This window comes from Erithacus rubecula (genome assembly GCF_903797595.1).
Source record: "Erithacus rubecula genome assembly, chromosome: 1".
NCBI lineage: Eukaryota > Metazoa > Chordata > Aves > Passeriformes > Muscicapidae > Erithacus > Erithacus rubecula.
This window is the reverse complement of record NC_136658.1, coordinates 55,440,693-55,466,053: the sequence shown is the minus strand read 5'-3', so window position 1 is coordinate 55,466,053 and position 25,361 is coordinate 55,440,693. Positions and strand designations below refer to the sequence as shown.

The 25,361-nt window shown below is 39.5% G+C and overlaps 1 protein-coding gene across 2 annotated transcripts; it reads right to left on the bottom strand.

Annotated features, from left to right (window-relative positions):
• Window positions 1-1,223: 1,223 nt before the first annotated feature.
• OBI1 (ORC ubiquitin ligase 1) lies at window positions 1,224-22,679 on the bottom strand. Of its 2 annotated transcripts, none has more exons than XM_079315278.1 (6): window positions 22,531-22,679; window positions 17,904-18,039; window positions 16,857-16,948; window positions 14,959-15,207; window positions 11,761-11,849; window positions 1,224-3,559 (listed from the first exon to the last, which is right to left on the bottom strand). In XM_079315278.1, the coding sequence occupies exons 1-6, from the start codon at window positions 22,600-22,602 to the stop codon at window positions 2,059-2,061; spliced, it is 2,139 nt and encodes a 712-aa protein (XP_079171404.1). In that variant the 5' UTR covers window positions 22,603-22,679; the 3' UTR covers window positions 1,224-2,058. The 2 variants fall into 2 exon arrangements, with proteins under 2 accessions (XP_079171404.1, XP_079171405.1); XM_079315279.1 differs by lacking the exon at window positions 22,531-22,679 and adding an exon at window positions 17,583-17,671 and having other exon boundaries at window positions 17,904-18,042.
• Between the last annotated feature and the right edge of the window lie 2,682 nt (window positions 22,680-25,361).

Genomic DNA, 25,361 nt, shown 5'->3' with positions numbered 1-25,361 from the left:
GCTGAGAAATTTATACCTGAAGAAAGGTCAGTCATTATACCAGTCATTACAAACATTTGAAATTTTGGAATTGATATTGCACTGATCACACTACCAAATTTTAAGCCAATAGGAATGCAACCTTTTTAACCTTAGGCTTGCCTCTTCTGTCCATCCAAGCTGCAAGACACTTATGGTCAAAACATTTATGAAGCCCATAAATTCACTCCCCCCCACGCCACAACAAAACAAACCCACAACACAGGGCACTTACTGTATGTTTGTGACTGCTCTGCAACACAAGGATGTTTTAGTAGTGTTTGTTTCTTCTCCCAAAGAGTTGAAGCAAGGCAGCATTTTTTGACTTTTAGTAGAACTCGTCAAATCAAGTAACATAATAGTTACTTGATATAATGGTTTTGAGAGTTCCCTAATTTCTGAAAAATGTATTAAAATTTAACAACTAGATGTTTCTGTGAAGATTAAAAACTCAGGTGGTATACTGAAAGCAGTATATACAAGCACAATGCCATCCTGCCTGTCACCATGAAACAGTCCCTGCCATGTTGGGCTCGAACAACGATTTTTTGGTAAAGCTCAAAAAAGAAGTTTCAGTTCAGAATGAACACATCAATTCCACAAATGTATGCTCACATTACAACAGGAAGCACAGTTCTTGTTCAAACAGCTTACAGAACTTAACACTAGAAGATGAGCCAGTCCATTGAAATTTGCCAAGAGGCAATCACTCTTTTCAAAGGGACAAAAGGCAGCACATGGATTTTTCATATCACAGGTATTGATGAAGTGAGGATGTCTATTTCTAAGAAATGCCATCAGAGGTCTATACAGAAAGAAAAAAACCCTGCATCTTGTAATTAAATATGGCCTTAAAAAAACTTAAAACACGATAATGCAAAGAAACCAATTTTGCTCTGTGCCTTAATTAGGTCTCCTGCCTGCAGCAGGCCATCACATTATGTTGACCTATGCAATACTTTATGAAAGAGTCACCTCCAGAGAGGCTGAAAGCCATTTCCATCAACTGCATCAATGCTGACACTGGAATGGTAGTAGGTCTAACAAGGAGGAGGACGGGAGATTTTTTTTTCTTTTTTTATGAATAAGCTCAGGTTTATGCTTTACAAAACTTAGATATGCATTTCCAATTAGGAAAAAAAAGTTTCCCCTCAGATTTTTTTTTTTTTTTTTTGCTAATTCAATATTTGAGGCAACATCAAGGATTACAGTGTTTATAACATGGTTTTATTCAATTACATAGAAAAGCATGCAGTATTAATGTAAAATGGTACAGTATTAATGTAAGATGTTCAGTGCACATTAGGTAAACAAATCATTAGCATAACAACCCATTTTGCGGTCTATACAGGCATACTAACACATTTAGAATAACAATGATTTTTGGGAACAAAATTAAAAATTGTGCTTAACTTCAAAAGAGACAAGCCATAACTGAAGTGTTAAAAGTGATGTTTCTAACTCGAAGTGCTGTGACCCTGAAAAGAAAGGGGCTGCTACCTTTCACCCACTAAAAACAAGAGTTTCAGTACAGTACAGTGCTATGAAACAGTCTAAGCAGGAACATTTCCTCTGGGAGGCAAGTTTGAAGGCAAAATTGACATAATTTATAGCAACTTCATGAATCCATAGGATATATGGCCCATAGCTGCCTTACGTGCACAAAACATAATCTTTAGGAATGGGAAATGTAACCTTTAAAACTCATTCTTACATAAACGACTAATTTGACAGGACCATTTTGAACTGTCAAGGAGCTATTAGCTGTGCTCACAATTGGCAGAGCATGTAATCTGAAAACTTAAAGAGCATCAAAAACTCCCAAGCCCCCAGATAAATAAAATGCCCAGTCAAAGAAAAGAATCTGGAATGTTTCTTCCTTGGGAAAGAGCTTGCAATGGGCAGGCAAATGTTCAGTTTCCACATAGACAAAAACTACAGGATCAGATTGCATGGAAGTCATTAAAAATTAAGTTCACCTGTAAATATTACACATTTGCAGGTTTACAACTTTGAATCACGTTTTATTTCCAAGAAGAATCAGTTTTTGGTGGTTTTTGATGGACTAGCACTGGAAAGGCAGTTTTGAATTTTCCTCTTGGTTGACTGACTGACATTTTTATTTTTCCTTTCAGCTGTAAAGGAAGACACCCAAGGAGGATTAATCTGACTTGGCAGATCAGATGACATCTTTAAAAAACAAGAACCAAACTTCTGTTCCTCAAACAACTTTTGTGAGTTACTGAACAGTACACTTGGGGAAAAGTCCCTTTGAAATAAAGAGTTTGGAGGTTTGGCATCATTAGCCACTACATTTTGGCCTGTAAAGAGTGGAAAGTGGTCATTCATATCTATGTCAGATGGGGAAAGATTGGAAAACATAGCAGGTTTCCAGCCTGGTCTGTCAGCTACCAGATCGCTTGTCTCTGGACACTTCATACTCTGTTCCTCATTCATGTCTTCCAGATTCTTCTCTGTTCCATTCAGAAGTTTAGTGCACTCTGTTGACTTTGAAGAATCATCAAGATCAGAGGACTTGAAATTATAGCACGGACTCTTGCTGTTGTCTGACTCAGACATCATTGAGTCCAACTCAGAAATTTTATCGAGGTAGGCAGCATCCATAGAGGCCTCGCTGGAGGTTCTTGTGCGGTTCATCTCGGAAGAGCACAGAGCATGCAACCTCTTCGGTAAGCAAGAACTTGTTTTGTCACTGGACTTTGCTGTTGTCTCATCTGACTGACCAGCTACTGAATTTTGCTCTGATTCATCAAAACGTAAGTTCTCAGCAAAATTCGTTGGGCAGGTGCCCCAAACCCCTGATTTTCCTGTAGTAAAACAGTTTAGCTTCTTTTCGCTAGTACAGCTGCTTGTTTTGTGCTCGGAAGTATCTTTGCTGCAATCATCTGAAGTGTCATGAAACTCTTCAAATTTCAGTTTTCGCAGGAATGTTGATTTTCTTGCATTTTCTTTTCCATCAGGAGTGTTCAACTGAAGGCGGCTGAGAGACAGAAAAGGAGTGCAAGGTGGTGGAAGATCATAATGTTCTTCATCTTTATATGGGGTACATTCCTCAATTTTATTCCACTGATCTTCTAAGCAGGTATCCATATTTGTACTATTTTCATCCAGAAGAACCCTGTGACATCCTGGAAATAGCTCTTTCTTTGGGGCACACTGGGTATTTGAGCTATTCAAGCCATCTTGACTAGAAGAGCTTAAACAAGTTCCACCACTTATCAGCTGCTCGAGACTGTCAGGACTTTGACTGGTATTCAAAGCCTTTTTATCCTCAGCTTGGGTTTTCAAACATGTTGTATCTTCACTGCTCTCACCTCCTTCAGCATCTGTGGAAAGGACTCTGTCACTAACAGCACTCACTGTCTGGCTTCCTTTGCCTGCCTTTTTCAGCTGTAAAAGCTGACACTCTATTTCTTCTATGTATTTATCACTCCTTTCCAGTGCCTTTTTCAGACGGTTCATTTCACGTTCACTTTGTTCCACTTTGGAATGAAGTGCAGCTACTGTAAACCTACCAAACCTGCAGTAAGTAAAAAAGAAAGAAAATATTAAGCTGAAAAAAGGACATTCTTGTGAAGGTTTGCAAGCTCATTTCAAGACAGAATGAAGCTATTAAACATTCTGGAAATTTGAAAAAAAAAGAACTTCCCTCTGCTAGTTATGAAAAAAAAAAATACTGAAATCATCACAAATAACGTACAGGTGGAGATGATACATGAAAAGACAGAATTAAAGTATTAGTGGTAGCAAGGCAGTAACAAGCAGATTACCCTTCTAGGGGCTGGTTCTATCAATTCAACTCAAATATGCATGAAGAATTATCCCCTAAAACAATGGCAAAGATTTATGATAACCATTTGAACAGTGGTCCACATCTTGAAATATTTACATTCAATCATTTTCCTACAGTACAGCAGTGTTTTACAATACATTTCTTTCACAATGTCACCTTGTCAAAAACAAAATGCTGATATGAAATGCTGAAATTGCATTAGTCCTTTGAGGTGGTTTAAATACTTACATAGACCATTTCAATTACATTTCCATTAGATATACAGCTTTTCCTCACCCATCCTGTGGATGGTATATCCACTTACTTTGAGTTACTTGTTTTTTCTGAGCTTTACAACTAGAACAATCTGATTTCTATCTTGACTCCATACAAAAAATCTGCTGCTTGTGGTTTGTGAAAGTTGTGTGCTTGTGGGTTTCCAGTTTGAGCATATTTTCAACTGCCAAGACACAGCAGTTGCAAATGTGCTCATCCTCATCCTGGAAACCCCACGAGCCTTCCCCTCATCCTCCACCAGCTTCCCCTCATCCTCCACCAGCATTCAAGACTGACCTTCCCCAGAGGGCAGGTGAAGGTTTCAGCTATATGCCCTGACTAATTCTAACCTGTCACTGACAGGTAAGCACCAGGGAATTCCCATCTCCATCCAAGGCTTTCAATTTATAGAAAGAAAAAATAATTAAAGTTCTGATATTATTAGAAAGGAGGGAAGGACCTGCAACCACCCCACAATTCTAACAAATCAAGTTTTACATCACAAAGAAAGGGCAATTCTGTTAGTGGGCTTACACTGAATTTCTATTTTTCACCTTGCAGCTTCATGTTACAGCACAGGTTTATATCTACTCTTTCAGCACAAACACTGCCCGAAATTTCTATGGTTTTTTTTTGTTTGTCTGCCTGTCCCTCACTCAGAGACACACAGAATTTACATTCCATTTTCCCCATTCCATCACCTCACCTCTTGACAAAAAGATCCTACTGCAACCCTTGGATCTGTGAAATTCTGAAGATGGTGTATCTGTGGCCTGCCACCATGGTGGCAAAACAGCCATGGATCTATGCATGCATTTCCAGCAAACAATTAAACCATATTCTGCTTCTTCAGGTTGTGAGCCAGAGGCAGCAGGAATCTGCTGTATGCTGATAACTGTGATACAATTGACTGGACAGCTGGGAAAAGCAATAAAGGCTATCATAAGCCCCAAAAAACTGGGCAGGAGCGACCAGATCTACTGATGTATTTCACTGTTCAGCTGGTTCTGCATATTTAAAGAACTCTGAAGACTTTCGTGTAGATGGTTCAGTGATGGGTAAGATTTACACAACAGTCTAAGTCACTTCTGTCACGGCTAGCAGCTAGCACTTTTTAAATCAGATCAGCCTAAGCTTCACACAGGTTTGGTGCATGCCACTCACTTCCTTATAGACAAGAAATGGCAATGCAGAAGTTTTATATTTAGTAAGGTTTCTTTTTTCCCCAAAAGAAGCTGGCTGGACTGCAACTCAATGGAGTCAAGTACCCCTTCACTTCCACAGTACCTCTACCCAATTATCTTCACCTTCATGAAAAAAGAAGACAGACCACTTTTAATTTATTTACTCCCTGGAAAACAAGTTTCCCAACTGCTTATAGCAGTTGGTCCATTTCCAGCTACACACAAGAGGGAAACAGGACAAAAGCCACAGAAGACTTTCTCTCTCCCCTATGAAACTAGGTAAAAAGGGAATCATAGCTCAAGAATGTTTCCATTACATTTTCAGGGAAAGGGGATGACATGAAATAAGCATCCTTCTGTACAACACATTTTGTCTTATTTCCTTCTTCAGTTAAAGAAACCCAAATTGTGGTTTAAGATATGGAAGGAGTCACTGTAGCACAGCAAGGCCCAAGCAAGACCTTTCCCACTTCCTAAGGTGATCCAGAAGTATTTATTTTGCCTTTCTCGTACACTTACTCACAGAGGCTTACAGGTGCAAACCCTATGCTCCTTAATAAAAGACAGGAAGATGATGCAAAAATAAAATTTAGTTGAATAGCCAAGTGAGAGAAAGTGAGAAATGCTTCTGTAAAACAAGCAAGATTTTCTGGAGTCTCCTGTAACAGACATGCTGACATAAAAATTAAAACATGTTTACATTTATATGCATACCTGGTAATTCCTTTTTAATGGAAGAATGGTGTAATATGTTTATTTAATGCAAATAGCATTAGTGACAGCCTAAGATTTGCTTATGAGGAAGCACTGTATTCTCAAGTGTAACTTTTATAACAAGTGTCCTCAGGTTAAAAAAATACAGTATGTTGTTCAAAGGCAAATAGCATCACTAATATGTTAATTGTTGCAGAGGGATGTGCTTGGAAATTTTGTTTTTCAGAAATGTAGCACATGACAAGCTGCCTACAAAGTTACTTCTGCAGTTAGGCATTAGAACAGTAGTTGCTTTCTGCTCCTGCTTTAAGACTTACATACATTTATTTACCAAATTCTCAAGGACACAGATTTTTAAGACAGCCAATTACTCTAGATAAAGGTGCTTTAGTGATGATCTAGCAAGTCAGAAGAGAGTTTGAAAACATTCATATGTGGTTAAAGAAATCAGAACCCTTCCCATCTCCCCAAACCAAACCACTCATAAGAATTTTTTTTCTTTTTTTTTCCCTTTGGATGTAGAGTGAAGATGTGCTACAGCCAAAAAAAAAATATGGTCTTATGATAATAACAGAATGCAATATAGCTACATGAAAATAAATTTACGTTTCACTTGATAATCTAGATAAATTATTTTCCGAAGTATTTGAATTATTTCACACTTGGAAACAAGGTGATAAATTCTTCAGTAGAAGTTAAGGTATTTAGTATACATGTGGTAAAGAGCACACATATATCAAAAGGAAAACCATATCCTTACACATGGACAGGCTTTTGAGTGTTAGGCTCTTGTTCTTTAGTTGTATCACTGAAACTATGATTTTGGATCTCACTGCATTTCAAGTACATCCTTCATATAGAAAACTGCAAGCACAGAAAAACAAAACATCACTCATAAAGTGAACATTAACACATTTAAGAAAGACATCCTTCAACAAAGACACCTAACAATATTTTACATCACCAAAGTCTTTTACATGACAGCTAGACCTCAGATATCACTCTGGAAGGATGAATCTACAGACCCAGTAACGTGCAGTGGATATGTTATAGTGTCTGAAGTGACACTGGATGCCTTGATGAACATTTCAAGCTCCTATTTCAGGACCTTTTCTCAGTCAGAGTCCCTTTCTTGTCCTAGTATGATTCTAGCTTGACACCAATCAGAAAGCTGCAGTCATCTCTTACCTACAGTGAGCACGAAGAACTAAATTGCTGGAGTCATCCTCCTTTGCATTATTCCACAACTGCTCCCTCAGTTACTCCTATCCCACTTATGAAACAATAACAATAACACAAGAACGTTTTAGTTGCTCCTGTGCAGTTCCTTCAACAGAAGTTCTTAGAACTCAAGGCATCTTCTGCCTCTCAACCCACCAGTGAGGAGGCTGGGGGTGCACAAGAAGTTGGGGAGGGACACAACTGGGGCAGCTGATCCCAACACACCAAAGGATTATTCCAGACCATTAACTCATTGCACTCAGAATAAACAGCTGGAAAAGAAGTAGAGGTGGGATATTCTGAGTGACTGTGTTTCCTGAAGTCACTGTTAGACACAGATGGAGACCTGCTTTCCTGGAGATATCTGAACATGTGTCTGTGGGAAAACCCACAACACCAGAGTGTGATCTGAATGTCCTCACTCATCTGCCTAAGGTTTAGATCTTCATACCTGAAGTGGGCACTTTTTCAGGATTTAATGCTATGACTCAAGAGCTCAGAGTTCATTTGAAGGCCATTATATCCTACTTTCCTCTACTTCAACTTTAAGGCCACACGGCAGGTAGTCTTTGAAAATGGTCATTCCACTGGACCAGCAAACTTGCAGAGAGGTGAGACCGTAGCCTAGTTCTCTATCAGAGAAGACAGCAAATGTTCTTACCCTCTGCATCCTGGACATAGTTTTTAGAAGCCTGTTTGTAGGTCTGGTGATATGCAGATTGAATTTAATAATCTGGTACGTGTAGAAATATATGAGTTAGGTCAAAATTGAATGCAGTAAATAATGACCTAGAAAGTCAATATGTTTATATTACAGTGTACCTGAATTCACAAATCTAGACAAGATAATCAGTATAACTGAAGAAGAACTGCTCCTCCCTCCCTAAACTACAATAAAACAACTCACAAAACAGGAGAAAAGAGATAATGCAACAATTTTATGCATGTTACAGATAATTTTTCAGACTGGGATTTTAACTGGCAGAAGCAATTAAATATTTAGGGAAAAGACTCCTAGGAAGCCTGGAAGTCTGGCTCAAACCAATTTGAATCTAACCATTCATAAAATACACTATACCCTGGAGTAGATGGACTTGCTAGTTATTTTCCTTCAGGTAAAAAAGCAAACATCCCTTTGCCAAAATGCTTTTAGATCCACTGTGCACTGCCAATAGGCCTAACAGTTTTCTATTTCAAGTAGAGCTGGAAGTAATAGGGCTTTATTATCCTGCAAAACTTAAGTTTTAGGAGTTTTTTGGTCTGTATTGGGGAAAGTGAAAGTCACTGAAAATTCATCGGGAGAAAAGGCAAAGAAAGAACAAACAGCAACCAGGAATCAGTCTGATTTGCCTGAGAATTGGAAGACTAATGCAGGTCTTTGGTAAGAAATCAGAGGAAGAAACTTACCCTCATTTGCCTTTCAGACCTGTGTCCCAACTATATGATGGTATGGTATTCTGATGAAGGTCTAATCTCAAAAATGTTTTGGAAAAAAATAAAAAGCTCATCAATAAATCAGCATCATCAGTTTAAAAAATGTATAAAAATTCCTGACATGGCTGAACTATCGATTTTATTGACATACATGATATTTTTCAGCAGGTTCTAATGGATAAGAACAAAAGAAAAACAATCCAAGTCTATGATAAAAGGAAAGTTTTTTATTGACCACTGAAGGAGGTTAATTATACTTTTCCCTGTGATGTAAGATGTAGAGTCTATGCTACAAAGGGATCATTCACCTGCCATTAGTGTTCCCTCTTCTGTAAAGCAAAGTCCACTAAAACAATTTGTGCTATTTAGCTCCAATGTCATCATGCACAAAATGAACTACATTTGGGATACAGGGACTGAATACTGACAAAACCTTTACAAAATACTTTGATACCAGTTTTATTTAGTTACTTTGGCAATTTGTTTAAGCATGAGACCATACCTGAGAATCTGAAGCTAAGGAATATACGACAAATGAAACAATAGTGGTGACACAATTAAACAAATCCAATTCAGTAGCTATCTTAAATTACATTAGATACCTACTCAGAAGCTTTTCCAAAAATTACCTTCTGAAAACATCTGAATAAAGCACACAAGAACATCTATACTAGCAAATCCACGTACTTGCACAGAAACTTAATTTTGGTGACATTGTTGGACTCTGACATTTCTGCCTTCAATTCTGATTTTACAGGCAAGTTTAAAAACCCATTTATTGCAAACCCTCTTCAAAGTGTGAAGCCTAGCTGAAAGACTCTTTAAATATTATCAAAGTTTGCCATAAGAGCAGAAAGAATGTTTAAAAAATGTTTTGATGTTAGATCTGATCTGGATATTGACCACAAGAATGAAAGTTAACTTAAAAATTCTGCTAACAACAATTAAGATAGGAGAGACTTCTTATCACCTGAAGGATGCACTTGGGATTTGAAAGAATGGAGTTTGATATGCATCAAAACATCAATCTGAAGAATGCCTGAATAAATGGGTTAATTCCCACACTTTGAAAGGAATATTAAAAGTACAAATGCAGTATGAGGTAGAGGAAGGTAACTTTTCCCAGCAATTCGGCAGAACTGGTACTGGCCACTGCTAGAAGTGTCAGGTAAAAGGAAACAACAAAAAAGGTATTGCAAGGTATGATGCTGTAGAAGAAAGAAGACAGTTTTTCTGCTCTAGTTAGTGCTACTGAGACTTCACTTATAGTCTTGTACCAGTTCTATACATTATGACTTCAGAACACCATAGACTGGAGATTCTTGAGTGCAGAGCAATTAAAATAAACACAAGTTTACTTTTTCACTCAAGTCATACGTATCTAGAAGACCTGGACAAATTCAATCTTTAAGATGAGGAATGAATGGGTATAGGCTGGATGGAGCAAAATTGCTAAATTTAATATGCTAAAGGGTTTATTTCAGGACAAGTTTTTCCTTGTGTGTACTTAAATTCTTGTAGCACACCACTGGGCTCAAAGCAAAGGTAAGACTCAATATAGCAGAATCAGGGTACAGCAATACAAACTCCTGAAGTGTTTGAACTGATCCTAGCCCAGTTTAGGCCTGATTCAACTCATGTCCTAAATCCCATGCACAGCTCTAGAGTTAGCACGGGACAAAGATAATTCCCAATAAGCAGAAAGGATGTGATATTTGTTCAGGAGACTAAAAAAATGACAATAAAAAATAATAGCAGAGACAGACAGGCCAATCCAGTGGGCATCTGGATTGTAAGACAGACCCTGACACTGTCCAATTTGTAATAACACTTGGATATATCTGGTCTTCTAAAGCAGAAAGTGATAGGCTATTATTTTAGGCAACCATGGTAAAGCACGCACAAGCTAGAAGAAAAGGAAATTGTCTCCACTGGGGAGTTTACCTGATATCAGAAAGATAAAAATCAGTTTAGATTATCTGGTCTCTTCTAGTTCCTCTTTTCTAGTATTTATTTAGTTATATAAATTTACTTTTTAGTTTACCATCCTTGCAAACTCACTCTTGAGTCTTAGGGGAAGGGATATTCCATGCCATAAAAGCCCCTGCCAAGGCCTTAAAGAGGGCTCTATCTTATTAGGGGTCTTTAGGGCAGAATGTGCTTTCATGTATCCAGAGCACAAGGATCATGCATCATCTTTCTTGCTGCCTCTAATGACAAGAGTATGGCAAGTAAGCTCTTCTACAAGGATGAATTTTATCTTCCAGTAGGTGTGTTGACAGAATTAGAACAAAATCCAGAGAGATTTCTTCTCACATTACACAGATGCCTGCCAACCCCCTTCCTCAAAAGCTCTGTATAAATCTTTGGCAATATTGCTATTAGCTTTTAATATCTAAACAAGTGAGAGAAGAAAGGTAGAAAACCAATGAAATAAAAGAAAATAACTTAAAAAATATCAATATATGGCTTCACAAAGTAGTCCCAAGAAGAGGTACCTTAGAGCACTGTTCTAATGAGCATGGTGAGGTTTTTGCTTTTTGAGGGTATTGTCATTGGTGTTAAAACAAATCATTAAACATAGATATCACTGGGAATGATGTTCTCATGCTGCAGAAGCTCAATTCTATATATGTTGCCCAGACACAAAGTCATCAGGAAGCTTCCTTGATCAAAGAGTCCAGCCCACAAAATAAATCTCGAAGGCAGCAAAAAGAAGAACAAAACAAACGCAAACACAAGCAACCAGAACATCTGCACCTATAAGAGACTTTCTACTTTGATCATATACCAAATTTAGAAATTTCCCTATAACAACTTAACTGTACAATTCAACCAATGAATCCAGTACTTCAATACTGGCTACGTAACAGAAGAACAGCACTTGAAGTCAAGTCATATTCCTTCTTGCTGTGACTCTCTAAGTTTCATTTCTCACCCACTTGCTGCTATTTTTTAAGTTTCATTTTACATCTAAGTCCATGAGGACAAAAATTCCAAAGTCCACCTGGAGACACATATGCAACACCATGCACACCACCACAGTTTTAGGTTAAACAGGCCTACCACAGTTAAACAGTCTATAAATAAAATATAGTAGCTTTTAAAATATTCACATACTTTTGGGGTGATCTGCTATCAACTTCAGCTTTTAGTCGCAAATTCTCTCTTAAAAGGCTATTGTTTTCCATGCTCAGTTTCTTATTTGCCTAAGGAAAAGAAAAGGAAAAAAATAAGCATACAGTGAAACAGAAATGACTTCTAATATTTATAGGACAAGCTGTTTCTTCTTTTTAAAGAGACAGAACTAGAAATGTGCAGGCAGGAAACAGCCTTCAGACAGGGACACCACTTAAAAATCACCATGGGAAATGGTTTGCAAAACTGAATAGCGAACAGACATTTTTTATTTATATTCCCAAAATACATTGCAAGTGTCCTATCTAGGGAAATAAACACGGCTATGTTAGTTAGCACAGAAAGTCATTAAGGAGATGTACTAATGGCAATTCCATGTTTTTTTTTTCACATGACTAAATACGCTAAGTACATTAACATTACAATGTGCAGGTATCAGCAAAACTAATGTTGAACAGCTTTCCCCATTCCAAATTAGAGCAAGAATACTTTGTGGGTTTTTTGGCTTGTTTTTAAAGCATAGTTATCCTGTGGACATAAATCCATTATGATGAGCTATTTGCAGTCTTTCTTCACTTTCTTCCAGGACATTATGATTAAGATTTCTGATTCACAACCCTTCTTACTCCTTGAATTGAGGTCAATTCCTTCTTCTCAGTTCAGCAGACACCCTTGTTAACAAGACACTTCATATAAAGAGAAGTTTTCCTGCCACCATGTTTCAGAACAATGAATGCCACTATCCTAACAAGCAGAATACGTTCTTTGCACTTCCTATAATCTGCTCAATCTTCCTATGCTAAAAACAGTACCACCAGTCCAGGACTCATAATTCATAGCCTCAATTAGATAATGCTTGCACTCCATAATAAAAGTATGATCTAGAGCTAGATCTGAAGAAAGAGCTATGCAGCTGGGCTCAGGAGAGAAATGTACTTTTTCCAAAGTATCAAACAGTGCAAGAAGAGAGACAGAGAACTTTAAATGCTCATAGAAATATCCCTAGCAATCTTTCCCAGTGAGGGGGAAGAGAAATGGAGCAGAAAAATATAAACAAACACCCTCCCATCTCCAACACCACAATATTCCTAAGGACAGAAAGAATAACTAAGAGACTTGTGGCAAAGAAGGGAATGGTGATTAAAAAATAAAAGCACAAAAAACTAACCTGAAAGCAATGAATGAGAATTCAGGAGTGCTCAGCTCGAAAGCTTCATCAAACTATTTGATCATACAGCCAAGCCCTTTCTCTCTTTCTAAAAACACAGCTCTTCCAGCTACATAATCAAGTAAAAAAAAATCATTGCTTGTGTAGCACTGATAGGCAAGGCATCCATGTGGCACATGGCAAGGCAGGACTGAACCCCTCTGGTGCCCTTCTTCCTGAGAGTGCTCTACCCTCGGAGTCAGCAGTCTGCAAGGGATCCCCACTCGCAGCACAATGTCTACATTAATGAGCTCATGTAACTGCATTTTTAAAGAGTGTACTTAGTTTAGGCTTTCTTCTATGGAGTTTGGTTCACCACTACCATAGCTTTATGACCCACTCAAAAATAATGCCTACTTTGGGCATTCCTATATTTGTCTGCTCCAGAACATTAAATGGTAATGGTGGTTGCTATTTCCTGATTCAGACAAATTTTGAAAAAGAAAGTGGTGACAACCACATTTACTGAGGGATCTTGTCTAACTGGGAAGTCCTGTCTGGTTGAAACTTTTAGGTCAGGTACTTTCAGGGATTTTCAAGGTTTCTGGTTCCAGACAGTGTGTTAATGGGAAAAAGGTCTTGCTGCTCAGAATAGGGATGGGCAGTGCATGCTGACAAGTGAGACAAGACACAACTAGAGACAACTGAACTTTAGGTTCTTAGGGAATTGAAAAAAAGTGTTGGATTTAATGATCTTCAAGGTCTTCTCTAACCAAAATGATTCTACAATAATAGTTTAAGAATTCTTCCCTAAAACATATCTAAGCTTCTATTTTTTCTATCTCTTCTTTATATGCTTAAACCTCTCTTCTTGCTAAGGCTAATGCTAGACTGAAAAAATACCCAAGCAAACCCTTTCTTCAGTTACTGCTACAGTGTTCTTTTTACTTACCTAGGGAAAAAGTTAAAAAACTTAGTCATCTAAAAAAAAAAAAAAAAAAAAAGAAAAAGAGGCAGTACAGTTTAACTTCATGAAAAAAACCCAACAAAAATATAGGCAGACAAGAACTTGCTGTGAATTCTCTTTTGCCAGCTTCGAGCGAATCTGAAGCTCCTGGGGTCCTAGAAGTGTTCCATTAACAAAATGGCAGACCAGTACAATGTGTGCCTTCAAGTCTATAGCACAGAAAAAGTGTGAACACCATTAATGCTAAAAACTTTTCTTTAAAAAAGTCCTAAATGGACCACAATTCAGTTTTGCAGGAAGTAACCCAGTATTGTTAGTAGAAGAAATCAAGACAGAATTTTGATTAAATACAAAGTCCAATTTTTTCTACCTTGACTTCAAATTAATCTGAAATTTCACTCTTCTTCAATGTTTAAGGTGATTTTACTTCTGCTTGCAGGTATATTTTGCAAGATACTTTTATTTAAATGTATTTTCACATGCCTATCTCCTTCATCCTTGCTTCTGCAGTATCAGATTTACTTATATATTACATCAAGATGTATAAAAGGCTGCAGGTTTCCAGTAAAGGATATTCTAGTCATAAAATGCTGAAGCTTGTCTATTTTCAGTCAAAGGGTCAAGTTACTCTGTCTCAGCAAATTGCACCAAAAATATCGGCTAGCAGGGAGGGCAATAGTGCAAAATCTGCCTCAGCCAACTGTACTGTGTTTGCCCACTGAATGTTACAAAACAGATATATTATATAGATTATTGCAAGCCTGAAAAATCTGGTCATCAATACTGTCGACAAGTGCTACTATAATCCAATTACCCAGTCAGAGAGTGACAGAGGAGCTGAAGAAGTCACATACAGGACTCTAAAACAAGCAATATCATCTGACACTTGCAAGGGCTATATGGAAATACTATGATACACCAACAGTCACTGGAATTCATTTTTTTTCCTCTTTCTTCAAGATTTATGAAGTACCCAAAGGTCATGGTAGTTCTTACTCCCATTTAACTAACACAAAACAGTTACACTACGAAATATCTGAAGAAATGTGTTTGTTACATTTATTACCTCCCTTAGCTTTTCCACATCATCCATCAGTTTTCCGCACACATCATTGGCAGTTTTCAGCTTTCTGCTCCATTCCTCTGGGGTTTCTGGGCCACTGGCACTTGCTTCATTTGCTGACTGGCTAGTTTCCTCATTTTGGGAAGACAAAGCTGATGCCACAGGATCCAGAAGAGATTTCAGCTGTATCTGTAAACTGAGGTTTTTGCCTTTCAGATCTTCTACTTCTTTTTGCAGGGATTCTATTTCATCCTAAAGGTGTCAGAAATTCAGAGGATTTAAAATAATTTGTGAGATTAATTAAATAATACTGGTAAGTTCCCACAGCACTTTAGAAACACAGGTTCTGGCAAGCCCAGATGTATGCCTTCATTGACACACTTATCTAAGTGTGTCTATGTACTGTGCTTTAGGCAGGATTTTGAACAACCTGCAAATTCAAGTATACTGAAGGTTTCAGTGCAGGGAATCCCTTGACTACATAAAGGACCCTGAACAAACTGTCAGGCAGACCAAAAGCTTCAAAGCATTCAGCAACATGAATGTATTATTAGGGCACTGTGTGGGAGGATTTCTTGTATCAAGAATGTTCTTAAGGTTGTCCTCTGCTGACTCATTTGCTGTTATTTAAGAGTATTTCTCTCATATCATTCTGAAATGTCACATGCTAGGATGCGGAAGGTCTCCAAATTGAAAATGGACAGAACACTGCCAGGAAAAGGCTGCTCCAGCCACACCAAAGCAGCAACATCTTAGAAAAGACTCTCAAAATGCAAAGAACAAAGCTCTTAGCTGTATCAGTCTGAAGTTACAGGGAAGCAAAAACCTTCCAAAGCTTATTGTTAAAGGGATAAATGAAATAATTTATCCTGAAAACTTCTATGTCTTCTACACTGTTTACCAATTCAAGTATATGAGCTGTTCATGGTCACACTACTCAAGGAGGCCATATATAGCATTTACATAAATCCAAGGCATATTTTCACAAATAATCATGCTCGTCCCTGCCCACAGCATGGAAAAAAAAATTAAATTAAGTGTTTTTTAAAAGAAATTTATGCTATCCTATGAATAGTTATATGAATTTCAAGTTGATTCAAGAGAAAGGCAGGAAACATCTTTTCCCTGACTCCTTCTCTCAGAGAGACTAAAAGAACCTCAGCTATGGGCAAGCTTGTCAAAAAAGATAGCTCTTACTTCCCCACTGTTAATGATATAGAGAGAGTCCATTTACTTTTCCCTCATTCTCCTTCCCATAACAGGTTTCCTTCAAAAATGTGATGTCTTCACACTGCTGCTACTGAGGAAACAACAGCTGAGAAAACGAACTGAGCACATTCCTTATAAGCAGCTTTTCATCTTATTCCCAAGAGAGTATTTTTCCAGCAGGAAACTGGAGCATTCAGCTCGACTTTCAAGCATTCACTCACTTTCAGAAAACAGTAAAACAAAAAGATAAAAATTAACCTACATCAGAAGGTTACAGTGGGCAATATTCTTTAAGAAATAATTTAGTCTCTCTGAGCAACAGAGAATTATTTCAGAAAATGCTTGTGTTTGTATTGAAGACAAAAACATAAAGCTCCCAATACCTAATATGCATAAAGAAAATGCTCCCATACCAGCTGGGGGTGGAATTCCCACAAAACTAAAGAATTTGCTGTACTTGGCTACCTGTTGTCTAGAAAGACTATTACTATGACTTCAGTGGGACCACTTCAAGCACCAGCAAATGTTCTCTTGTAACCTTAGTCAAAGGTGGCATTTTAATGCAATTGAGTTTCATATACACCTTTACTCAGACTAAAAACAACAGGACTCAAAGCAAAAGAACCATTTTTATGTCGTAATTTAATAGCTGCAGTTCATCTGGAAAGTCACAACACTTCCCCTGTCCTTACCTCATATTCTTTGTGGAGCAATTCAAGCCTTGTTTTACGTAGGTGTTTTCTGACTGCTGGACTAAATATAGGATCACTTTCACTTGTTCCCCCTAAAGCAACAATAGGATGAAAGAAGCACTGATATTGTTTCCTTTTCAGTCAATTCAATACTAGTAATCCACCTTACACCACTTTTCATATTATCAACTACAAACACAGCTAATATTGGACCAACTGGCTACCATGGAAGATTAAAGTCCTTTCACTTTCAAGACAGGTTCAACCTGAGTAGCTACTAGTAATGTTTAGAAGTTAAATCTTGATTCATAGCAGAAAGAAAACTTTAACATTTTCAACTTTTTTTCCTTAACAGATCCTATGCTATTTAACACGATACTAATAAAACAGAGCTGAAGGGAAGAGGCAGGGTATCAAGCATACATTTAATTAGTAAAAGTTACTGTAAGCTTTCAATGTGAGATTATTCAGATAAATTTTTCTCTTAGAATGAAATAGCAGAGCTGATATTTTATGTCAAATAAAGACTGCAGTATTTCCTAGCTCTGGGGAAGTTAAGATCCTCGTGAAGTTGCTGTAGCTTTATCTTATTTCTTGCTGTGCTGAGAGTAATTTTCTTAAAAAAAAAAAAAAAAAAAAAAGAGGAAGTGATGAATAAAACCAAACAAATAAACAAAATACCACATAGTCATTGAAGATTCTAGATTGAAGTACACTATTGCTCACCTAATGCTGGTCTCTTAGGTGAACAGGTTGTAATACATAGGTGAGAATGCATCTTTAATGTGTTTTTTCCAGCTAAAGGCACTATCCAACTGGGATTTAAAAACAATCATTAGAGCCATTGGGTACTTATTGTGTTTGGATAACCTAGCCATTAATATACACAATGTCTTTGGAACTTTCCAGTAACATCCCTAATAGCTACAAGGTTAGATGCTGGTAAAAAACACAGAAGAAAAGGTATCCAGACATCTCAGGACTCAAAGCAATCTTCTTCAGCAGTTAATACCAGAAAGTTATTTCAAAGCCTAAACTTGTCCTTACCTATAATCTCCTTGCAGGGATTTTCAGGTGTGATGGGAATCCTGCAAGCTGGGCACTGATTATTGTTCTTCAGCCACACTTCAATACAAATGGAACAGAAAACATGGTTGTTCACACAGATAACTGGGTGACGGACCTTTTAGCATTAAAGAGGAAATAAAAAGAAAAAACAAAACAAACAGACTATATGAATACCTTAAGACTCCTTCAAGTAACAAAATACGAAAATATACAATTCCATCTCAGTGCAAGTCTGGCCTTGCAGGAAAGTGACACTGCTGTTTCACAGTGCTAGCTAGGAGCAGCTTCCTGACACACAACACCAAATTTCCCTCTTATTGAAGACACCAAAGCTATAACAATTTCTGCAGAACTAACGCCCTTGTTTCCAAAATCTCATTAAGAACCAAAGTGGCAGCAGCACCTTCTCTTTACCCCACAACCTCCAAGAACTACAGCCAGCCACTCCAGAGAAATGCATTCGCCTCTCAAGGTAGAACACAAGGAAAGCAGGTGCATTTTCAAAGGTGAGGCACAGAGAGATCTCTACTGGCACCTTCCAACACTTCCCTGTGGAAGAGGTATCATTGAAACAGAAAGTGTTACAGATTAACTTTAGCCTGTGTATAATCAGCTTCATGGAAATCAGCTTTTAAAAGGATCAGGGCCAAAACCACAGAGCTGAAATGTGAACCAGCAATCACTAATTCAAGTCTCCTGCTAGATATGCATTGCTACTAAATAAGTCATTACCCAAGAATGGGGCAGCTAACTGAAGGATTAAATATTCCAATCAGACACAGATTCTTTCAAGCTTTTCCTCCCCTTCCAAAACAGCAGGGTAAACAAACTTTTAGAAAATATTAATGACAATGCACTATTCTCTCTTGTCATTTAACTATAAACCCCATTTGAAAGTAAATGTGCATAGAGGGATCAAATATGATGGATAAAAAAAAACTTTTTGCTTTATTGCAGCTTGCTACAGCTTACTGTAATACACACTCTAGAATCTCTTAGTTTTTAACATTAGTATTTGTGTTAGGGGTCTTCAAATAATTATTTGTTTTTCCTCCACTCCTTTTCCCAAGAAATGCATTTGTAGACACAGAAGTGTCAGAATATATATTTCTTTAAATTCTACTATACTGCACTTAAAAAAAAAGTTCAAGAGAATCTTCACCTTTAAATGAAGTTCCTCATCCCCTCCAAGATATTCCTCTTTCATTCTATTAGTAAAGTAGTCAGACTAAAAAGGAAAAATGAAATGTTGGCAGGGAGAAGCAGGCACCTGGAAAGTACAGTCAGTAGCTACTTGGGCCAACACATCAGATGTGTCATGTAGCAATCACACCCCTATGATCAGCACTGCACGGGCTAAAACCCAAGTGTTTAACCACTAAAATATTCATGGATATGAATTAAGGCCCAGATCTGTCACTTTCTTCTCCAATTCACTCTCTATGCCTCTGTTATCTTACAGGATTCACAATATTTTTAAGACCTATAATATGACAGTCCTGGGAATCAAAGGAATTATCTACACATAAACAGAAACTTAAGTTACTGAAGATATGAACAGAGAGAGACTGAACTTTCACCTCTAATAAAGGAGACTTTTTTGTGATTATTGCAGGTATTTCCACACTAATGCTTAGGAAACATTTCAATATTACCATCTCTATTATTTCTAATTTAAAAAAAATTGTTACTTATTGCTTTCTTTTACAAGAAAAAGAGTTTTCTCACCTGCAGCTATCAGGGGAAAAAAACCAAACTACTTTTTCTCTAGCCATACTTTGTTCTTACTCTAAAGCAGCCTGAGAATAGTTGCATGGATGGTGATGATAAGATACAGAGCAGAATAACATAAAATAATCCAAACAGGAAAATACGTTTCATGAGTGCAGGTTTTCCCCCCAGGGAGCAAGAGACCCTCAGTTACCCTAAACCTGACATAGAAGCACACTTCTTGCACATGAATGATTACTCCATATCTCTAGCAAAATAGTAAGTCACATTTATTACTCTCCAGGGTACAGTGCTTCTGATTTACACACTTTTACAAGTTTCATTTCAGGGCTGGGCTTTTATACTTTAGTTTGCTCAGGATCCACACATGTAACGTGCTCCAGAACAGCAAAAGCTGCTATTGAAATGTCACACAATGGCTGGTGATGCCACTGGCCTTCCCACCGACTGTGACAAGCCCCAGGGCGTGGGGGATCAGGACATACCTACTACTAAAAAAGCATTTTACTTGAATTACAGCACAGTTCCAGTTCATCCATTGACCATAATGTCTAGAAAGACTACAGTTTATTTCAGAAGGCTTCATCAGCTAGGTGATTTTGAGCAATTTCCTAATTTTTCCCCTCCAACATAATGCTGTTCCTATGCAGATCAAAATCCAATCCTGTGTACATCTACTTCACGTTGAAGGTGCTCCTGGGCATTCAAGCAGCACCAATGGAGGAGCAGGCACATGGAAAACCAGACAGTGAACCAATCCCCAGACATCCTGCACTGTTTCAACCAACACAGAACTGTGTCTAGAGTCCAAGCAACCTCTCGACAGCAAAACCAGCAAGAGAGACCTTCAGACATCCTGACAAGTAAAGCAAACAGTATGAAGCAGATAGCTTCTGTTCTGCTATCTAATTAAAAAATCCAGGTATGTTAGAAGACAGCCCATACTGTACCACAAGAATGTTCAGGTAATAAACATGAAATTGATGCAATTCACCCTCATTTTAAATGCCTATTTGCACATCTTGCCAATGTACTTTTTGATACTGTCCAAATTAACAAAATGGGCTAACATGTACTTGCTATCCAAGATTTCAGCATCATTAAAAACAATGAGTTGCCAACTCATTGAAATAATTTTTCTGCAATATCTCCTTTTCTATCCTCTTACCATTATGCACAGTGAACAGTTTGTATCTTGCAGTCAGACCTTTGCAAATTTTGCAGTGGTAGCAAGAGGTACATTTCGAGTTTAAGGTGAGGCTTCTACTTTATTAGAAGTCCATGCTACAAACCACAGAAGTATCAGATTATGTCAACTCTCCATGATAATCCCTGCTCCCTCCTAAAAACCAGTAAAAACTGACAAGATTTTTTCCTTAATTCAGGCTAAACAAATTCCTTCCTCCAGCCTTAATCCAGAGAAAGTGGGTTTTTCTGGTGAAGTTTTTCACTAAAGTTCCAAGCTAGAGACAAAGATGTGCATCAAAAAGAAAGGGCAGTCAGAGCTGTCAACTTTGCCAAAATTTAAACTTCTAGAAATGAAAGCATTCAAATATCTTTATGACCAATAGATTCACTTCTATAATGTTAATGTATTATCTCAATGCAAGAGAGCAAGAAAGGGTGCTAGTACAAATTCAGAAACACCTAGAAAGGAAGTAAAAGTATGAAATAATGGCTTGGAATAATCCAGTGGCTTCATAGCAAGATATGAATGAATACCTAATCAAACTGTTAAGTGTTTAGATCAGAAAGTAACTAGGAACAGATTCAAATAGCAAATATCTTTGTCAGTTTGATTTCACTCTCCTCTTGTCGCTCTTTCCACTTTTTGCAGAGTGGAGGGTATCCATGCTGCATTATATACAGAGTACACTTGGGTTCTCCTCCATTTTCATAAGACAGATAAACAGAAAAATAAAAGTAACAGGACAATAGCCAGGAAGTCTTGCTTGGCTTCGACAAAAAAGCCAAGAAATGAGTAAACATCGCTGCTGAAAGTAACACACTGTCAGAATTATGAGACTTGAGAAAAGGGAGACATCTGACTACCTACCACTACCAGTGCTATGCACCTACTTCTCATATCAAATGTGCCTGTTCTTTTGTTATCACTCCAACAGAGAAGGTCTGGGAGTAAAGCCCAGGTGAGGTAGAAACAAACGAGAAACGCCAGAGCACAAACATAAAAGGCTGCTTCTCCTCTTGTAATTATTGTCGTGCCTTAAGAAAAGAAAGCGAGGAAAAAAAAAAAAACCGAGTAGTAAAGAATAAGCAAAGAATTTGAGAAGCAATTAGTGACAGCCATGAAATTAGCTCTGGGGCTTTTAGAGAAGAACAGACTAGCAAGAGCCCTCCGCTTCCCGAGGGACAAGAGAAAGGAACTGAGAAAGGGTCAGAGAGAGGAAACGGAAACTTTTTCTCCAGACTGCTGCAGTTTTGCTCAATACTTTTTAAATCTACTTGGTTATACACCCCCTCTTTGTTTCACTTGTCCTCCGCGACACAGCACCACGCTCAAACACAAGCTCCCCGAGCATTTTACAACAGAATACCCTACTGGTACGGGGAGAAAACCCTGGCGGTGGGGAGAAACCCACCCGCGCCTCGGGAGCTGCACACCCGCGTTTCGGCGACGCGGGCACCCCAGGCCCATTCAACACCCCGGGACGCTCCCGCCGGGACAACGCGCGCTTCCCACCACCCCGAGGGTGCCAGCAAGCCTCGGCCACTGCCGAAAACGGCCCACACCCAACTTCCTTCCCCGCACGGAGCCGCGGAGCCTTGAAAGGCACAACAAAGGGGTCGCGGCGTCCACCGCCCTGCTCCCCGCACCCACCGCGGCCCGCGGGGCCGGCAGCGGCGGCGCCGTTACCTTGCCCAGGCAGATGTGGCAGGTGATGGGCAGCGTGAGGGCCAGCGTGACGCTGGGGCCGTGCTGCGCCATGGCGGGCCCCGGGCGGCGCGGCCCGGCGCCAGCAGCACGGAAGTCCCGCGGGCGGGCGGCCCCGGCCCCGCCAGCCCCGCTACGGCAGCCGGCGAGGCCCAGCGAGGGGAGCCGCGCTCCGGCAGCGCTCCCCGGAGGGCGGGCGGCAGCCGCGGCCCCGCTCGGCTCCGCTCCTGCCGCTGCTCCCGAGGAGGCGGCCCGCGGGTCTGTGCGGGTCTCAGCCCACGCACGGCATTCCTGGCGGGGAGCACAGCGCCCTGGGGAGCGCAGGCACAGTGCCTGTGCAGAGGGAGGCCGACGCGTAGCGAGGGTGATGTTCTTTCCCCGATAAACCTATGCTGTGCTCGGGTTTCATCATGCTGAGTTAAATAAATGGCTGTTTTAATTCTGTTAATTGTCCCGAATCACAAAATTATAGAGTTACAGAATTACAGGATCATCGAATGGCTCGGGATAGACGGGAGCTGAGGGATCCCTTGGCCCAGCCCCCGAGCCATGGCAGGGACACCTTTCGCTAGAGCTGCTCGGAGCCCCGGCCAGCCTGGCCTTGAACAGCCCCGGGATGGGCCACCCACCGCTCTGAGCAACCTGCTCAGTGCCTCACCGCTCGGGACCTGATATTAACCCGCTCTTTCAATTAGAATCTGTTCCTGCTTTCCTGTCACTATACGCTCTCGTAAATAGCCTTGCCCCATCTTTCCTGTAAGTTCTCTTCAGGTACTAGAAGGCCACAATTAGGTCACACTGAAGCCTCTTCTGTGGTGAACAGTCCCAGTTTTCTTAGCCTTACAAGAGGTACTCTATCCCTCTGACCAACTCGGTGGCCTCTTCTGATCCCACTCCCACAAGTCATTGTCCTTCCTGGGATACGGGTACACGTTCTCGTGGCTCTTGTTCTAGGGGAAGCTCCCAGGGCATGGCCCCCCCTTCCCCTTCCCTTCAGTCCGTCTGCAGGAGCCCGTGCCCGGCCGCAGTCTCACACCGGCATTGCTGCTGGGCTCCAGCACTGCTCGGGCCAGCCTTTGGGCTTCTTGGGCCACCACATTGCCAGGATTTGCACAGCCCATGCAGCTTTGGGGGCAACAAGAAAATGAGAACTGTGATAAACCCTCATGCCCTGCAAGGTGCTGTGTGTGATGATGCCACGTGGAAGATTCTGTTCCATGAAAACCAAGGGGCCAAATCCAAGGATGAAATGTTTGCATCTGCTGCCCAGCTTGTGCCAATGACTCTCCAAATCACAGAGCTTTTGTGTTGCACTTTCTGGGCTGCTGGAGAGCAGCTGGGAAGCAGCACTTGGGGGGATATGAGGCTCCTAGGAGTGTGCTCGCTTGACCTCAGTCCCAGGATTCCTGTAGTTTCTTGTAAACGTGCCACAGCATGCTGAAAATTATAGAGCTGAGTGATTTAACATTGCACCACAAGATAAACGCTTATAATGCTGAGCAGCTAATTCAAACAAGCATAAAGTTGTGGATGCAATGATTAACAAGGAAAGTATCTTAGACTGACATAGCAGAGTTGCACGGATGCATTTCAATTTGATATAGGTAAGTCACTGCAAATAAAGCGAGGAAACTAATCCATGGTGACATTCCAGCATAGAGCAGACCTCGCGGATTTGGTGGTAGTGCAATGCTTGGGTAGGAGAGGACAGGTTTGAATAAGGCGTGCTTGATAAAAATTGAGTGCTTACCTGTTACAACACCTTTTACTGAACTTCAGGAAAAATTACTTATTGTCAAATATGAAAAGAACCATTTACCAACAAAATGCACATGCCATTAATTAATATAGGCTGGAGTGAGTGCATGTCCTCTTAGAGGAGATTCTTTTAGTTTAGGCACCACTCATATGCTGCTTAGGTAGAATGGTGCTTAGAGAAATGTTTTCAAGAGAAATGTAAAATTTTGGAGATCTTTGAGGTTGAAAGAGAGCCTGAAGTGAGTTTATTCTGCAGCTAGTAAACTACACAGGAATGCAATAAATCCCTCTTATTTATCTTTCTTAGCTTTATTTTTATATTGACTTATATTGAAAAAATGTGAATAGACAATATAGAGAGTAGAAAGTGTAAATGCATAAAACAGAAATCAAAAGCAAAGAAGTGCATCTTACTTTGACATGTGAAACTCTTTTAAATGAATCTGGGATAAAGCAGGAACCCTTTCAAAGACATGACTTCCGCTGCTTCAAAAAGTGTATGTAACTGGAAAGTGACCTGTTAGAGAACAAGCTCTGTTGGGATGAATACATTTTCTCTCAACCAAAAATAACTCGTAAAGGAGTTTATTTTTCTGAATAAACTGCTAAAAGGAACATGTTTTCTCTTAAGAAGGTTAAATGTATTTGTTTAGTGGATTTCTGCTGAAGTTGTGTGCCTAGTCCGTGAAGGAATACTTTAAAAATTATTTGTGATCTAGTAGCGCCTCAGGTTTTATTGAAATTTATGGGTTGATGTTACCAACTCTTCAGGGGTATGGAAAATACTTAATTCTGTAGTACTGAAAGAGAGACCTCAGAGAGCAAGGAGAAAGGAGCTGGAGGGGTAACAATCTGCTGCAGCTGAGGGGAGCTGAGAAATACCATGTAAATGCAGGAGGTAACAAATGTTTAACAGGTCCAGGCTATCGAGCACCCTAGTCCCAGTAGCATGAAGGATACTCTTGCAAGAGGGCTGGGGCCAGGATGAAACAGATTAAAAAATTCCTGGAATGCCTGGCATGCCTCTGCTGAGGCGCTGGGGCATAAGGATCAGT